At 42.1% G+C, this 19,004-nt stretch overlaps 1 protein-coding gene across 4 annotated transcripts in view; it reads right to left on the bottom strand.

Moving 5' to 3' along the window:
- Nucleotides 1-560: 560 nt before the first annotated feature.
- LOC121629954 (A-kinase anchor protein 2) overlaps nt 561-19,004 on the bottom strand; it is an 88,413-nt gene continuing 69,969 nt past the window's right edge. For 3 of the 4 annotated variants that reach the window (XM_041969915.1, XM_041969919.1, XM_041969918.1), the window contains 8 exons: nt 7,076-7,279; nt 6,608-6,970; nt 5,759-5,857; nt 5,561-5,662; nt 4,067-5,477; nt 3,777-3,955; nt 2,994-3,032; nt 561-1,527 (listed from right to left, as the gene is read on the bottom strand). In XM_041969915.1, the coding sequence (XP_041825849.1) occupies nt 1,405-1,527; nt 2,994-3,032; nt 3,777-3,955; nt 4,067-5,477; nt 5,561-5,662; nt 5,759-5,857; nt 6,608-6,970; nt 7,076-7,279 (2,520 nt within the window). In that variant the 3' untranslated portion in view covers nt 561-1,404. The remainder of the gene's footprint in view (nt 1,528-2,993; nt 3,033-3,776; nt 3,956-4,066; nt 5,478-5,560; nt 5,663-5,758; nt 5,858-6,607; nt 6,971-7,075; nt 7,280-19,004) is intronic. The other variant, XM_041969916.1, reaches the window with a different exon arrangement.

Consider the following 19,004-nt stretch of genomic DNA (forward strand, 5'->3'; position numbering starts at 1 on the left):
GCACATACATCAAATACACAGTCCTACCTCAGTATGATACATGAAACAACTGCTTACATCAGAAAGCACAAGTCGACAAAGCAACAGAGCTAAAATAAGTGATTCTCAGAGTATAAAACCCCTGACTCAGCCCTTTATTTAACACACAGACTTAGTTTCCCCAAATATTTCCTTCTCTTTGCATTATTTAGACAAAATGTCACTTAATAGTGATTATAGACAAACTTTCTACCTAATTGCTTATTCTTTCTAAAATCTACTTTAACTGTAGCAATATAAGACAGGAGAGGATAAAGTACATCAACCATACCAACAACTACTGACAGTCTAAGGCAAAGTTAGTTTTGCTAGTTCTGCAAATTTCCTCACTAGCATTTAACAATTCAAAGATGCTGACTGTCAAGCCGGCACTTTAGATTTAATACAGATGCCTGAAAAAAAAACACAAACCATATATATATATATATATATATATATATATATATATATATATATATATATATATATATATATATATATATACACTACCGTTCAAAAGTTTGGGGTCACTTCCCTAATGAATCCCATGGCAAAGTAACCCCAAACTTTTGAACAGTGGTGTGTATATATATATATATAAAAGCTCCCACCAACACGTCATGCTTGTGTTATGTCTGCACTGTGGTGTACTCTGACACTGCAGGGTGCACACTGCACAAGATAAAACATTCTGAGAGTGATGCGTAGTGGCTCCTTTGGTTCAGTTCCTCGAAAATGTTTCAGCTTTCCTGCAGCAGCATCATCAAAGGACAAAACAATCCAGACATGGTTTGTGTGTGTGTTAGCAGCTGCATTTTGTCTTTTTCTTTTGCAGCTGTCAGTCAGAGGTTTCTTAAAAGCCACTTCACACACACACACACCTGCTTCTTTTTCCAAAATGACCGGGATTATTTTGAAGGACACACAGCCAAACCTTTCATCAATACTTCCCAGGCAATCCAAACGATTGGAGCTTAGCTCGTATTTTAATAATTAAACTGCACATATAGGAACAGTCCTATAAAGTCATTCATCTTCTACCAACTAGAAAAAAATCTTACATCATCCTCAAACCAACATAAAACCATTCCAAAAGTGTCTTGGATTACTACATCTCCAAACACACATCAATACCTTAAAAATCTCTCCCAAAAGTCTTGTAACGTACTGTAATGCCTTCAATTCCCAACTCTTTGATAAGCCCCACTAGCTCAAGCCAGAGGGTGGGTGGGGGAGTCATGTGATCATCAGGATACTATTAGTAGAATAAATACTGTTTAATTTTCTGTCCTTTCTCCTCCTGTTTTCATTAGTCTTTCAGTCTCCACATCCTCCTCTTCCTCCTGCTTTCCACTGGTCTCCTTCACCGTCTCTGAGAAGAGTCGCTCACTCCTCTTCTTCCTCCTCCTCTTCCTCCTCCTCCTCTCCATCTTCATTGGCATAGATACCGGCCTCCCATTTCAGTGCCATGTTGCTTTTCCTCCGTGTCACTCGAGTGGCCTCTAAGACCTGCAAACACAAAACAACCCCAATCAGATTCAAGGAGTCAGAGAAATGCCATAGATACGAAACAAGTGCTTTTCTGGAATATGACATGCATAGTGTGTTAAACACTGAGGGAGCGCTTGTTTAAATGAAATCTGTCCAAAGATAATAGAAAAGGCGCACCTGCAGTATTTAACAGTAACAACACAAGTTATTTTGATCAAATTTACATGCTCTAGTAGCAAATTAAAATATATCCATTCCTTGTCCCCTTGGTCCAAAAAGAAAAGAGGAAAAAGGCACACATTTTGCAAGCACATAAACACATCTTCACACTAGGGAAAAACTTTGTTATGGATAGGAACCCTGGGTAACTTCAGGGCGGGGTGACAGTGCAGTGGATTGTGGGTAAAAGTGTGATTCTCAGCCTGAAAAAGTAATGATGACAGAAAATTATGGATTTGAAATAGTTAATTTACAAAACTTCTATAGTTCTATTTAAGCCTCTAAATGACAACAAACATCCACCACATAATACTTTAATGTATGTAAGCAGGGGTGTAACAAGAGACTGTTCTAAATCTAAACATCAATTTAAGGATCAATGATTCAACAACATCAATCCAAATCAAACATCAATACAATAATAATTTGTTGAGGTGCTTAAGAAAGAAAGAAACAGATTGATTTTCATTTAAATGTCTGACTAAGCTCACAAAATAAATTATATGTAAATATTTTAGCTGCTTTCTGTGAATGGAAACGACTGAGTTAAATAAACAAGAAATATCCTCTCAAATCAATCGATGACTCCTAAAATGTCTAATTTTTATCCACTGAATTGATATAATATCGTATCATTATCAAAGCTGTGATTTACACCTCTAATAATGAGCTCATGATAATTAAGTATCACATCTCTATTATTTCTTTAAGTTTAAGAATTACGAATGTTCGAAGCGTCCATTCTTAAATAGATGCACCAAAAAGAGACCATAGTAAATATAAATAAATATGACTATTGGGGGGGCTCATTATCTCCTTTATTAGCCATGAAAATCTGTACTTCAAATTCTGTAGAGCATCTTTATGACCCTATTTGTTTGGACTAAATGTTAGTAACTGGGTCTGTTTACATTTGCTATGCAGGTGGCAAAGGTGCATAGGTGGGTCAAATGTCACAACAAATCAATCAGCAAGCACATGCAGAACCAACACAACCAAACAGAGCACTGTCAGTGAAACAACAAGCAGACCTGGGATCAGTAATTATTTAGTGGAGTCTAAAATTATTGGACAAAATAGCAGTGCATTAAAATGATGTTTCACGCTGGACGAACAGTATGTTAATCTATAAACCATATACTGTTATAATTCAGATACAAGCAGGAATGTACTGATTTTTCTAAAAGTGCTGTAGTATAGTCTGACCCAGGTCTGTTAATGAAGACAGTCAAAGGAGTGAAAAGGTTTCAGGGTGTAACAGGTACCTCAGTGGTTACCTCATTAGCCAGCAACAAATGGGCATACTGGCCGACAGAGTAGGAGAGAACAAGTCAACACGTGATCATGGATGAATAACAACTAATTCAAATAAAAATAAGACAATTAAACAACTGTACAATATCTGTTTTGTAGAATTTATTTGCCTTCGAGTGCATCCTTTTTGCTAAGTGTGACAGTAAAAAAAGAATATGCTGCTTATGAACCATGAAATGAAAAATAAACTTGACATTATTTTCTGCTTATGTGACTTTATGTCAGTAAATGTTTATTAAATGAAACCCGAAGCTTTTGAGGAGAAATCTAATATTGAATAGTGAGCCAGGACAGAAAGCCTCAGCTTCTGAGACTCCATTTTGTCTGTAATAATAAAAGGGGGGGGGGAAGCTTCTGAGACTCACTTTCAGTTTGACTTTCTGCTCTAGATGGGGAGTTTCCTCTTGGTGTGGTACAGTATTATTAGCTCATACCAACACAGCACAAATAGGGGCTTTCTAATGTACTGGCATTGTAGACAAGCATGTGATGTGTGATGAAATGTCACCCAATGAGGTAGTTCCTGTAAATGTCAGTTGGTTTCTAATAACCTGTTTATCTAACAAATATAATTTAAAATAATGGATTTATGAATGTAAGCTATCCACATCCTTAAAAATTTAGACTAATATGTTTGTATTTATAGTTCTCTATGGTGGACCTTTATTATTTTTGCAGAGAAATGCAGTGAAATAGAGCATTTTCTCTTACAGAGTCCAGGAGAGAATACTTACACTGTTGTCTTCCATTTTTTCCCTCCTCTTCACCTTGTGTGTTTCATAGTCTTCCATAAGTGTCTGCATGAAGTTTTTGGGTCGTGATCCTCCTGAGTCCTCGCTGCCAGCATCGGACAGGGCTCCTTCAGAGGGTGAGGGTGAGACAGGGGGTGCAGGACGAACCTTCTCGATCTTCCCTGCAAAACAACAAAAACCTTGAATCTGTCGCATTTAAAGAAAGTAGAGCTATTGTTGGTGTTATTAGAGATACATTACACAGATAGATGTGTATCTATTAAGACGCTAACCTGGTGCAGTCCGTGCTGTCAGTGTGAGTCTGGTTGGCAGGCTGTTGCTCTTCATCTTATCTGCAGGAGAAATGGTGGTCTGCCTCACTCCTGTCCTCAGTGATCCATGACTGTTGCTGGAGGTGCTGCCTGGCCGCACAACAGCAGGCTGGACCTCCCTCTGCTTTTTCAGCTCTTCCTCTCTCTGCTGAGCTGCTCGGATCTCCTCCTCTATCATGGACAGAGTTCGCTGCTTCTTGGAGCGCAGGCGGAACGGGCCGCTGGCCGGCTCCACCTCGGGGCCTCGTGCCACTGCAGCTGTGCTCCGCAGTTCAGCCGCCTCTGAGTATTTACTGAAGTAACTGAACTCCGGTTTCTCTGGGCTTGGAGGAGAAGGGGGACGGTAGACTGGGGTTGGCCTGGAGACAGGAGCTGCTGTGGTAGAAGCAGGGGCTGGAGTCGGAGCTGGAGTTGAGGAGGCGAGCGCTCTGGTGTAAGAGGACTGGATTTTGATCCTTGGGCCTCCGTTTCTTGGTCTCTGCGGTGGTGAAACTGGCTGAGATGAAGGAGGGGAAGGCGCCTGGAACTGCTGCGACTCTGATGGCTTCTCTTGGGAAATCACGCTCACTTGTGGCTGCACGTCTGGCTGTGGGGATGGGTTGGATGGCCCAGGACTGGAGGATACAGGCGACTGGAAACTGGGGGCCCCACTGGAAGATGAAGGAGAGGAAGAAACTGGCACTGGGCTACTTGTAGAGGCAGAGGATGGTGACACAGGGGCGCTCAGCTGTGAAGAGTTCAAATCAGATGGCTGCCAGTCTCTTCCGTTCTGAGCTGCTAGGGCACTCTGGATGGCATTTTGGACGAGCACCCCTGCGTGGTACTCCAGCTCGTCTTCTGTTGGGCTGCCGCTAGCCTGCCCATTGACTGGGGTGGTGGGCTGAGGGGTTGGTGGTGACACTGGGGTGAGTGGTAGTGGAGTCGGGGGCAGGGAGGCCCCACTGTCAGAAACATTATCCAAACTAAATAGAGTTGTGTCCTGAGAGCGGAGAGACAACTCATCTAACCCTGAGTCTGACTCCTCTGGGTGGAAAGATGAATGAAAGTGACCTTTTCCTTCCTCCTCCTCCTGCAGAATGGTCATCACAGCTCGCGCACACGTAAATTCTCCTGCAATTTCTTCACCAGACCAAGTCACGTGAGTCTCTCCAGTTTCTGCAACAATGTCTCTGCCCCCTGGGCTGCCCCTTGTTGTAGATTTTGAGAAGGGTTTGGCAGAGTATAACTGAGGAGTTACATCCTTCTTGGTTGGCTCGCTCTGCAGAAACTGCCTCCTGGCAGATGAGAAATCAATCTGCTCCTCCACAATGTCCTCCTTCTTGGTTAGCTCTGGATCAAAGCTTACCATTAGGGGAAGACCTGATACCTGGGTCTGCAAATACAAATAAGAACAAATTGAAACACAAAGGAAGAAGACAGAAGAAAACAAAAGAAGCTTACATTTGTGTGTGTTACCTGTGTGCATGTAAAAGTGTCACTCTGCCTCTGCTGCTTCCTCTCCATGTATTTCTTGAGAGACTCAAGCTGCTCTGGGTCCAGCTGTTCTTCCAAAGGGATCTTAAAAAAATGAACCAACCAAATAATCAATCAATGTGTCCAGAAGTTACCAAACTTCAAAGTGAAAACAAAAGACAGAGAAGGGGGAAGGTCTACCTCCTTGGGAGGGTTCCACCAGCGTTGTGCAATCCCGGGGTTCTTCTTCACTGCCTGGTCTTTGATCAGCTCCTGCCGCTCACGCTCCAACTCCTGAACCTGACAGGAGAAACGACCAGGAAAAGAAGAGTATAGATCTGCACAAAGAGCACCTTGATAAACTGACATTTATCTTTTAGGGTTAATCAACAATTAGAAAAAAGGAAACTTCTTATTCTATGTGTTTGCTATATTCTGAGGCCTCTGGGATTTTCAAAAGTGAGGGTCATCTCACTGCCTTTTATTTAAATATACTGTCCTGCTTTTACGCAAACTAGTATAATTCTTGCAAATGATTCTAGTTTCTGATTGTTGTCACTGTTATCTTATATCTGATGAAAATGTAGCCAAAATGGACTTTTTGGGTATTGCTAACACATTATGTGTTTGTGTTGCTCAGGGCTGCCACCCACTTTCAGTTTAGACTGGATTGCATACTCAAATCTACATGCTATATTTACTTGATTCTGTGGATCAGTTAAGTACAAACAAGGGACTCAAAATTCTACATTAAAAGTAACTTTTTTAGCATTTTTCCCTTCACTAAAACTAGGTTATTACAATCTTTCCAGACATTTGTATGTATATTATGTAATACTGATACTGGATTTATTTTTCTTGGTTTTTCTATCTCATTTTGCTTCCTATGGAAAAATCAAAACACTTCTCTTGGATTGTATGCATCCACTGTGAGAATTAAATAAAATAAAGCATATTTCAAAGTTGTGAATCTTCTCCATAACTCAAAAAACTCAGTAACTCTAGAACAAAGCACAGTATGTTTTTCTCCTGTGTCTAACAGCTTTTTACCTCCTCTGAGGGTCGTCTCCTTGTCACCCTGACTTGCTGCTCCTCTCCGGGGGTGAAGAGTTTCGCTGGACGTCTCTCCTCCTGAAATGCTCGCAGTTCAAACTTGGCCTTGCTGCACCCCGACTCGTCTCCATGTACATGCCCATTGGTTCTCACAGGAGAGCCATCCTGGTGGACGAAGGTGCACTGTCTTTGTCCCTCTACAATGATTGACTGGTGAGTGGTGGGCGACGAGGCCGACACACAGACAGCGGGAGAGGTTCCATCGATGCTGATTGGTTTGATGAGCTCTGAAGGGGAGGCGCTTCCATTAGTAGGTGTTTCTGACGCTGCATCTAACACCTGGTCCAGGTAGCGGATCTCCTGTAATCACACAAGGTTTTAAGATTGTTGGAGTGTGAGACAGATAGAAAGTGAGAGATATACCACTAATCCCTGTTTAAATATATTAGGAAAGACTCTGAATACCTGTACTACATCACTGTCAGGAGTCTCTACTTTCACACCAGCACCGTGAGCTCGGTTACTGCTGAGGCAGCCATGTTGGATCTCCAATTCCATATTTGCAGGCCTGTCAGTGATAAAGCTGACTGATTCCTGGAAACTGACGCTCTTCAGGGCTCGCTCTCTTGGTACGGTGTCACTAACATCCTCAGATGCATGCCACAGTTTCTGTGTAACAAACAAACACGAGTCACATGAGGCTCTACAAGGAAAAGGCTGTTTGATGATCAGTTCAGGCACAAGATGAGAGTTAAAAGACATTAAATAACAAGATTAACTTCACTGATCTTTTAATAATCTCTTCAAGAAAACACGCACACCTCATAGACACACAAATCTGTCAACCTGCATTGCAGCAGCGGTAGTGTTGAGTTAATCCTCTGCAGTGGTAGAGTGCAGTTCTTGTTCCCCATCAGTAGGGGGCACCAAATCATAAACTGCTGACTTTACACACACCTCATTAACAAAGTTGTTATCATATTTATGTAGCTTTCTCACTGGTTTTTATTATGTTTATTTGTCTGTTAGCTAAATATTATCTGAGAGACTAAAGCAATACAGATGCCGACAGCAATTTATGCATTTTTAGGAGAAATAAATATAAAAAATGAAGCTTTAGCGGCCATTAGTGGCTGTTACTAAAACCTTTATGTTGCATAGTGTCTATAAAATTGCTGTTTTGATTTCTTATTGAAAATTTAAATTAATCTAACCATCCTCCTTGACATTACTAGATGCTATAATCAAATAACTTTTCTGCATTAAGTCCCACGAGCTAAGCAAATGCCACAAAATAAAAGTCTGTCAGGCCAAAAGAATGATATGCCCAGTTAAACACATTCTCTTCCTGTTTCTTCCCAAACTCATCTTTTCATGGAGCAGCTTCATGAAGCATCTTGGATTAAGTGTCTGAACCAGATTAGTTGTTATGAGAAAAGAAACATGGCTGCCAAACCCTAAAATTCCACACTAGCTGTAGCAACCACTGTCACCAGCTACAGCTCCTTCTATAGCTGTGAGACAATGAAATAAGTTGTCAAATTGTGCTGAAATGTGCCTTTAAATGTCTTCCAGGTGGACTTTAGATCATAATATATAAAACATTTGAATCCAGTGGCATTTTCTTTATTCCCTACTAATGAACAACCGATTCATCCAGGTAAGAAATCCACACCTCTCATCATGCAGGGATGAGGCCTGCGACCTGCTTTAGAGAACATTCATTCCACACATTCCAGACTCACTGTTAGTGACTAGCTACATTTACACACTCCTGTCTTTATGACCTGCCTCTTTGTCTGTATGTGGATCACTGGCAAACACTCTATTGAGTTCCCTCTTTAAAGCCTTGTGCTCATTGCACCTCTTCCTTAAGGATGCATTTATTTCCAGGAGGAGTTGTTGATCTCTGTCATTGTAATTTGTGAATGTGTGTGTGGACAACACTTCAGTAAATGAGTTCACTTCCGACTTAAAGCACACACAAACAAAAGAAGGTCCTTGCTTTCTGGTGCCATTACCCGACAGACATTTATTGTGTTTGTGGAAATTTCTGCTGTTGTGAGCGAATAAATCCACAAATTTCACCGCTCTCCCTTAAAGTTCTCATTCCTCTGCATTTTGTGTCTTTTCCTTCCTTCCTTGCTTCCTCTCTCTTTTCTGAGATTGCTCAGATGTACACACAGTGGTTAGTAGAGTCACAAGGAGGATTATAACAGCCTGCCCACTGAAAAATGATTCTTGCTTCCCATAATGAAGAAATGATTTCCTCTATACTTTAGTGCAGTCTCCTCCCTCCTCGAAAAAAAAAAAAAAAAAAAGTTCTGAGGGCATTTTTGGTGACCCATCTGGCTTAGTCACATGCAGATTCTTTGGTGTGTACTGTCTCGTGAGGTTGAATTCACAATATATCAGAGAAAACCCATTTTCTTAAAGGGACACTGTCACATGCAGAGTTTTATTATACTTATGGATCTAGTAGATGACAGATTGTGCTAAAATAGTAACTAATGCCAGATATGTGATCAGACTTAGATACAGAAAATAACAATAAATAAGCTCAAACAGTTTAACAGTAGGGATGTGATTTCACTGACTATTTGTTTTTTTTTTATTATTTAATAATTGTCAATTTAAACTTTTTCTATCTTTTATCTCAGGACTGTCACTGACATACACAAATATTTTAATAAAATTAGGCTGTATGATCAAGACAAAGCTTGAAAACTGCAACTAGGTTACAGATCCTCTCCTACGCCGACTCTCAGATCTCAAAATAAGAAGCTGCAGGTTACTGGGCAGATCTTTTTGTACTAGTTAAACTCAACTGAAAATAAACTGAAATATTTCCATCTTGATCTTACAAGACAGATGACTCTGTAGATCCCACATCTCTAAAGTGGCTGCACATAAAGATTAATATTATGTGTCCAGCAGAGTTGGAGGACTTGTTTCGATGAAAATGAGGTTTTAGTTTATTTTTAATTAATTGAAAAGACAACTTGTGTGTGTTTTAACAGTAATGAACAACTTGTCCTGGCAACCTGTCCAGGGTGAACCCTGCCTCTCCCCTGCTAATTGGATGGATGTATGGATGTATGGCTGGATGGATGGGTGGATGAATATTGTTTAAAACATTTTCACTTTACACCAGGGGAGTAATTGAACTCCAAACCACAACCAGAGGAAATAGGAACATCTACAGAGTTATAATTTGATCCTCTGGGGAGAATATTGAGATATTCCCTTCAGATATTAATTTGTTAATTTGCCAGGTAGCTAACTGTTCTTTAGTTTTTGGACTTAGATATTCTATTTTCTTTAACTTTGTTGGTAGACAAACATTTTGGACAGTTTTTTGAGAGTCCTGCACTGGAATGCAGAAAGCATAATTCTCCTTCGCAGTAAAAATGACTTTCTCAAAAAGTGATATTTGAAAAAAGTGCTAGATACAATAGTCTAGACCATAGAAAATTTTTCATTTAACCTCACAAAGAAACTAGTGTATAATTAGCTTCTTTTTTTCTGTGTCCAGTGTCTTTTTTTTCTTACTCTCTCACTTTTTGTTCATCAGTTAAATCATTTCTCACTCAGTTAATGACATTATTGAAGAGACCAGATGTCACTTCTGTTTTCACATTCACACAGATAAAGTCTTCTGTCTACTTATATGACCCACCATATATGCTACACATGTATGTGTGTTCACTAGCAGTAATGTCTGTAAATGTTTGTGTAGTAGTGTGTGTCCAGTGGACAGTGCAAAGGGGGAGGATATCCTGTTACTGCCTCAGGAAAACAATACTAAAGTACAAGAATGTCTCATATGAAATACTATTCCGCCTCACACACACTTAAAAGAGTTTTGTATGTAATTGTAGCTGCATGCCAAAGTGTGTATCTGTATAACAGGTGTGTATTCACGGATATGGTTTTGACTCAGACTGAGGTGAACTAACATTCCAGGCATAGCAAGCTGTCCTCAAGGCTCAGCTTGTTATACTTGTGATGAGGGACACTATTCACCCTGCTTGTCCTACTAAAGCTGCAAAGTGTGTGTGCGTGTGTCCGTATGAGAGCTTTTGAGGCGCTGTGTGTGTGTGGGGAACAAAATCATACAACTAAAAGTAAAAGTAAAAACTGTCCTCCCACATTAGGCCAGGGGTCCAGGTTACATGAGGGAGCTATGGTTGGGCTAAGAGAGTTCTGTGGAAAGTCGTAATCAGTCATCAGTCAGTCTTGACTCTCTCTGAGTCACCTCCGTATCACAGTCTTATGTTCTATGTCTAAATGCTGTCTCATTCTCCGCCTGTCTCCATCCATCACATCTGGAAATGCTTAGGGTTAGACTGTTATACACAAAAATTACAAACAGTCACACACATAAACACGATATCTCAAGATACGCACTGCATGCCTGAGACACTGTGGGGGAGGTTTAAACACTGGAACAACATTCATCCCTATGAGAATCGTTCTGAACTACTCTTTACAAGAAATAGAACCACAATACTTATGACTCAGAAGCGCTATCCTTGGTTTCTGACTTCAACTTTAATATCATGTCACACTCGCTACAGCCAAAGCACATGGACAATGTGAAGTGAAAGTGTGACAACATGTGTCTTCAAATACATGTATGCATTCACACACATTAGGCTCCTGGGTATCCCTGTGCATCCAGTATTACCAGCTCTGTTTCTTGGCTAAACACGATCCTGTATAGTAACCGGAGACATCTGCAAGTGTAGCCTGATGTTCTCATGTTCACACAGCCTGGATTGTGAACCTGGGCCAAGCAGTGAGGTGCAGTGAGTATTCATGATTTCAGTCTGTCTCCCTTTACAACAGTCTGGAGATGCCTAACAGGAGTGATGGTAAACCTGTGATGTAAAGCAGGTAACTTTACATCATAGACTGGCTGAATTATGTTGTAACATCTGGACAAACACAACACATATCAACTGATGTAACCTATAATAAATCACTGTTCTGTTACAGTATTCAAGTTCAGATTTGACTTCTTTAGCTAAAAATTCCATGGTATTTTAGTTTGTTCAACATTTTAACTGCGAAGCTGTTTTAGATAACTAAATAAATATATCTTTTAAATAATCTATCAGAAAATACAACTTAAAGATGTACTCACCTTTCTTCTCCTACAAATACCAATAGACTAATCTATTTCAGTGATGTCTGTAGATCCAGAATAGTCCACATAAGTTTCTTTTCGTTTTGTGGCATTACAATAATTTCTACAATCTGTGTCTTCTTTTCAAAAGCTTTATCCCTTTTCCTGCTCAGTACTGTCCACTTGAGTCCAGCCCCGGTCTGTCCTGTTCCAGATAGTGGGAGTGCCGGGCTTTTCCCTGGCCAAGCCCTTTCCTCCTCTTCTTCTCCTCCTTTTCCTCCCCTCCCGTCTCTTTCCTCTCCTCCACAAAGCCTCTCCTTTCTGAGTAACATTCCTGTCGGCTGCACGGTGAGTTGTGATGTCATGGGCTAAGTGTGTGCATGTGCATTTATTCCAAATGCCCTCATGCACAAAGCCCCCTTCTGTGCGAGGCCTCACACGCAAACACTTGCACACAGGCTAAAAAACATCCACCCTGCGCCTCCTCCCTTCCTGTTTCAAGACCAAGCCTTTTCTTTCGCCAATGTGTGCCACTCACCCTCTTCCCCCTCTTACCTGCAGCTCCTGTCAAAACTGAGGGAGGTAGAGAGTTAGAGGCAGACGGAGAGTGGATGATGAAGAGATGTTGACTGAAGAAATGGGAGGAGGTGATAAGAGGGTACAGGTATTTTCTTCTGTCATCATCATCATGAGTGTTGACTCAGTCTCTTATGAGGGTTAGGCAGATTTACTGGCTGCATTAACCTTTTAATAAAAAGTAATAAAAGGAAGAAATGAAACCTGCTGTTTCAGCCTGCCTTTATGCTGCTAAACCTCAAAGTATTTCATTAAAGGTGCATTTGGGGGCAAATTTAAACGCTGATGCTAATGCTGTTACAGAGGCTACTTTTATGGAGGTAAAATACAAATACTAGCATATATCAAACGCTTCTTATAGCTAACTTCTATGCCAAAATTCATAAAAAAAGAAATAGTGGTAATTATAAACTCTTACAAACTCTGACAAAAATCAGCTCTTTATATTTAATGGTCAGTCTAACGCTTTTCGTGTGTTTGCTAGGGTTGTGTGTGAGAGGATATGTGTTAGACCATAGAATCAGGCTACAAGAAACCAGAGCTGACCTGAATCATGGTTCACTTTCTCTGCTCACAAACACTACATTGACATGCAGTGGAACTAGAAACACTTTCCCTGAATTTACAAGAGTCATTACCAATATTGTGTTTTAGGGAGTGTTATATGATGGAGGTCAGTGCTACAGATGAGCTACCAACAGTCATGGAAAAAAGCACACCCTTTTTTATTTCTAAAGCTTTGTGTATCAGGACATAATTATTAATCTGGTTCTTGCAAGGTCCTTAAATAAGAAAAATACAACCTCAGATGAACAAAAACACGACATGTTACATTTGTGATGTTTTTATGTAAAAAAAAAAAGCAGACTGTAGAACTGCCTTTAGCAGCATTAACTTGGAGTGATTGTTTGTCTGCATTACATCACCGATTTCTTACATTGTTGCTCCCCTTTACAACATTTTTTTTAAATTCTATGGGGTTCAAAGAATTTGTTTGTACACAGTTTTCTTGGGATCAAATCATAACATCAATCAAAGTGAGGTCTGAATTTGATTGGACCATTGCAGGATTCTGTTTCAGTCATTCTGGTGTAAATTTACTGCTGTGTTTAGCATCATTTTCTTGTTGCATGACCATATTTTGACCAAGTTTTTTATGCTAGACAGATGGCCTTACAACTCAAATACTTTAGTGTATAGATGACTTCACGGTCAACTCAATGACTGCAGTGTGCCAAGGTCCTGTGGCTGCAAAACAAGTTCAAATCATCACCCCTCCACCACCGGGCTTTACATTTGGAGTCAGGTGTTTGAGCCTTATGACAAACATATCTACTTTGGTCTTTTCTGTCCAAAGGATTTTGTCTCAGAAGTCTTTGGGGTTGCTAATATGCCAATGGCAAAATTAAAATTTGCTGCCATGTTCTATTCAGATAGAAGAGGATTTTTTTTTTCTGGCAACCACTTTTATCAAGACATATCTTTCAGTATTTTTCTAATATTAATATCACAAACATTCAACATGCTAACTGGAGCCTATACAGCTTTTGATTGGTAGTTGTTTTAAATTTTTCCACTTGTTAATAATCATTTTCACTGTAGAATGATGGAATCCAAAAAGAAGATTGTCTTATAATCCATCCCAGATTGTGTACAACAGCATTCTTCTCTGAGACATTGCTGATGTTTTCCTCCTTTACTTTATGTTAACACACCTGAATGCTGCAGACCAACAAACTACCAAAACCAGATTATTTTTTTATTATTTCCTGATATGCAAAACCTTAGAATTGAAAGAGGGTGTACTTTCATTTTCACATAACTGCAGCAATATATTACAATGGATGTTAATATTTGTGACACTAAAGATTATTTCTATAAGCAATACCCAAAAGGAATTGATAGTAGTATTAGACTAAATATTTCATCTTATTCAAGTACTGTATTGTTTTGGTCTCAACAAACAATAACCCAACTTTAACAAATGCCAATAGATTTTACCCACATAAAGGCTGGACTAAGAAAGTACAACCACTGTTTGCCTCTTCTTTAAATATTAGTCTTTGAAAACATTTTCCAAACAGAAAAATACCTGTTAAAAAATTAAAAATACTTAGTGCCTAAGCACATTTTGTGGACTTTCTCTTTCATCAATACCGACCACAAACCACCTGCCTTTCTAACTTATGGTTTAATGAGCAAACTATTTTTGAAAAAAAGGAAACCCTCTAACAGTCTCTATGTGCCCATTAAAATTTTATGGCCTTTAGGAGTCTGACAAGTAGTGGCTCTCCCTTCCCAGTAACTTTCGGTTTAATATGGATGCTGTGCTACCCATGCCAAAGTCTGACCCGTTTTAAGTGTCCCTGTTTGAAATGACAAAGCACAAGCTCTCAGTGACTTCCCTGGTTAAAAATAACATGATGAACAGTAATCAGTTTCAGAAAATCGGGACAGTAACCCAATTATTGTATGTGCCCTGGGGAGATGTAGTCCAGGATGGTTTGTAATGAACAAATGGTGCAAGATGTTCATTATTGCTAGCACCAGTGATTTACTTAGGGGTGAGCCAATTATTGAAAGTTGTAAACAGTAATGTAGAAAACAGAAGATAAAAGTCAAAGAGAGATCTCAAATGAAGGAGGACAGTAGGATGTGTGACGATTTAATTGTGTGTGAAGGCAAGCATCTAGGTCAGCTATTGATTTAATATAGGGTAGCGCCCAGAGCAGTCTTATATCATGGTCGTTGATCAGAAATGCAGTGATGGACAAAAGTGACCATGGCACATAAGAGAGACACATATTTTCCCCCCACCAGTATACGAAGGCAGATGAGGTGACACCCTAAGGAGCTAAGGTGTTCTCACACCTAAGAACAGAAGCAATACTCTGTTAGTAATCAGGTCATTGCCTGATTGACTCCAGGGTGCAGTCTGTCTCCATTCTGTAGTGGATGTACTGGTTTATTTTTTTATTGATCTGTGATTTTAAGCTGTTTAAAATCCCAGAAACAATTTTTCTGTACTCTTTATTTTGTACATTTTAGACTTAAACATGACGCTTTAATGGTTTGGGTCTTTTGCTTTCATCTTGCTCCTCCCTGAGCCACCACTTTACCGTGAAGGAGGAGTTTGCATGTCCTGATGATCCTAGTGGCTATGTTGTCAGGGGCTTTATGTCCCTGGTAGGGTCACACATAGCAAACAGGTGTCTAGGGGAGGGACCAGATGAAGCGTGGCTCAAAACACCCCTATGATGACGACAAATCATGGACCCAGGTTTCCCTTGCCTGGACGTGGGTCACCGGGGCCCCCCTCTGGAGCCAGGCCTGGAGGTGGGGCATGAGGCGAACGCTTGGTGGCCGGGCCTTTGCCCATGGGGCTCGGACAGGCTCAGCCCGAAAGGGTGACATGGGCCCCCCTTCCCGTGGGCTCACCACCTGCAGGAGGAGTCACAGGGGTCGTGTGCAGTGTGAGCCGGGCGGCTGCTGGAGGTGGGGACCCTGGCGGTCTGATCCTCGGCTGCAGAAGCTAGCTCTAAGGATGTGGAATGTTGTCTCTCTGGCAGGGAAGGAGGCTGAGCTGGTGTGCGAGGTTGAGCGGTTCTGGCTAGATATAGTTGGACCCACCTCGACACACAGCTTGGGCTCTGGAATCACTGTCCTTGAGAGGGGCTGGACCCTCTTCCATTCTGGAGTTGCTCCTGGTGAGAGGCGCCGAGCAGGTGTGGGCATGCTCATTGCACCCCGACTTGGCGCCTGTGCGTTGGGGTTTATCCCGGTGGACGAAAGGGTAGCCTCCCTCCGCCTTCAGGTGGGGGGGATGAGTCCTGACTGTTGTTTGTGCTTATGCACCGAACAGCAGTTCAGAGTACCCACCCTTTTTGGAGTCCTTGGAGGGGGTGTTGGAAAGCACTCCTTCCGGGGACTCCCTTGTTCTGGTGGGGGACTTTAATGCCCACGTGGGCAATGACAGTGAGACTTGGAGGGGCATGATTGGGAGGAATGGCCCCCCTGATCTGAATCTGAGTGGTGTTTTTGTTGTTGGACTTCTGTGCTCGTCATGGATTGTCCATAACGACCACCTTGTTCAGGCAAAAGAGTGTACACATGTGCACTTGGCACTAGGACACTCTAGGCCGCATTTCGATGATCGAATTTGTAGTTGTATCATCGGACTTGCGGCCGCATGTCTTGAACACTCGGGTGAAGAGAGGGGCGGAGCTGTCAACTGATCCCCACCTGGTGGTGAGTTGGCTCAGATGATGGGGGAGGATGTCGGTCAGGCCTGGCAGACCCAAGTGTGTTGTGGGGGTCTGCTGGGAACGTCTGGCAGTGTCCGTGGAACAGTGGACCAGTTCTACACTCTCTTCAGGGTCTCGGAGGGGAACGGGAGTTCGCTGAACCAGTCTACATGTGCTTTGTGGACTTGGAGAAGATGTTCGACTGTGTCCCCCGGGGACTCCTGTGGGGGTACTCCGGGAGTATGGAGTGCCGGACCCCCTTGTATGAGCGGTCCGGTCAGAGCTTGGTCTGCATCGCTGGCAGTAAATCAGATTAATTTCTGGTGAGGGTTGGACTCCGCCAAGGCTGCCCTTTGTCACCGATTCTGTACATAACTTGGACAGAATTTCTAGGCGCAGCCGAGGTGTTGAGGGGATCCGGTTTGGTGGCCTCAGGATAGGGTCTCTGCTCTTTGCAGATGATGTGGTTCTGTTGGCTTCATCGGGCCATCTTCAGCTCTCACTGGAGCAATTCGCAGCCGAGTGTGAAGCGGCTGGGATGAGAACAAGCACCTCCAAATCTGAGACCATGGTTCTCAGCCGGAAAAGGGTGGAGTGCCTTCTCCAGGTCGGCAATGTGGTCCTGCCCCAAGTGGAGGAGTTCACGTATCTCGGGGTCTTGTTCACGAGTGAGGGAAGGATGGAGCGGGAGATCGGTGCGGCATCTGCAGTGATGTGGACTCTGCATCGGTCTGTCGTGGTGAATAGGGAGCTAGAGCCAAAAAGCAAGGCTCTCGATTTACTGGTCGATCTATGTTCCTACATTCACCTATGGTCACGAGCTGTGGGTAGTGACCAAAAGAACAAGATCGCGAATACAAGCGGCCGAAATGAGTTTTCTCCGCATGGTGGCCGGGCTCTCCCTTAGAGATAGGGTGAGAAGCTTGGTTATCCAGGAGGGGCTCAGAGGAGAGTCGCTGCTCCTCCACATCGAGAGGTGCCAGATGAGGTGGCTCGGGCATCTGGTCAGGATGCCTCCTGGTAATCCTCCCTGGTGAGGTGTTCTGGGCACGTCCCACTGGAGAGAGGCACCAGGGAAGACCCAGAACACGCAGGACAGACTACATCTCGCAGCTGGCCTAGGAACGCCTCGGGATCCCACCGGATGAGCTGGTGAATGTGGCCGGGGAGAGGGCAGTCTGGGTTTCCCTACTTAGGCAGCTGCCCCCGTGACCCAACTCCAGATAAGCGGCAGAAGATGGATGGATGGATGGATGACTTTCATCTTGAAAAGAGCCTCTTAGTTTTTTACTTTCTTTTAATCACTTCCTATCCCACTTTGGTAACCAGTTTCCATTCATATCTTGTGATTTGCTTTCTTTCTCTATTAGTCTGCCTAACTAGGTGAGCCTAAATCTTAGTATTATTAGTTTTTAGTATGTACATATCGTGTATATAGTGTGTATATTTTTTTCCTCAGTGTCTCTCATTAATTCACTAGCTTTGATTATTTTTGGTCTTAATATCTGTGCTTTAGTTGGCCTGCCTTTACTGCTTGCCTCTCCTCTGTTTTTGTTACAGGCCAGGGCTTTTTGTTTGCATCAGCTTTAATGAAAGCTTGCCTTTTGTTTAACATGCCTACCTCCTCTTTACAGCATTTGCATCCTCTCCTGAACCTCCACATACCAGAGGTTTAGTTATACAGGAGAAAAACAGTTTTATGAAAAATTTTCATAGTCCTTTGTGGGATCTTAATCTTCCCAAATCTGTAAGTTTTCCAGACAAATTAATCCTGAAAAGAAATCCAACTATGGTATTTGTTTGTTGGATATCCAAAAATGGTTTTCTATGCCAGAAAGTTAGTTTTGATGTTATTTGTGAATAAATTCGTAGCCAGTGATGTGCTCGCAGCTAAGCCCAGACTACCCTCTCCCTGGCCACATTTGCCAGCTCATCCGGGGGAACCCCGAGATGTCCTCCCAGTGAGATGTGCCTAGAACACCTCACTAGGGAGGCATCCAGGAGGCATCCTGACCAGATGCCTGAGCCACCTCGTCTGGCTCATTTAGATGTGGAGGAGCAGCGACTCTACTCTAAGACCTTCCCTGGTCACCGAGCATCTCAGCCTATCTCTAAGGGAGGGCCTGGACGCCCTGTGGAGAAAACTCATTTCGGCCGCTTATATTTGCAATCTTGTTCTTTCAGTCACTATCCACAGGTCATGACCATTGGGAAGGGTAGGAACATTGATCGACCGATAAATCAAAAGCTTTGTCTTTTGGCTCAGCTCCTTCTTCACCACAGCAGACTGATGCAGAGTCCGATAACCAAATAATCGGCCAATTACTTTTAAAAATATATAATGAATAAATTAACTTAATTTTTGGCTCCTTAACACTTACACCAACAATTGCAATTTCCACAGGTGGCTGAAGACAGACTGTAATATTAATAATGTTAAGTT

This window comes from Melanotaenia boesemani, chromosome 19 (assembly GCF_017639745.1).
Source record: "Melanotaenia boesemani isolate fMelBoe1 chromosome 19, fMelBoe1.pri, whole genome shotgun sequence".
NCBI classification, from domain to species: domain Eukaryota; kingdom Metazoa; phylum Chordata; class Actinopteri; order Atheriniformes; family Melanotaeniidae; genus Melanotaenia; species Melanotaenia boesemani.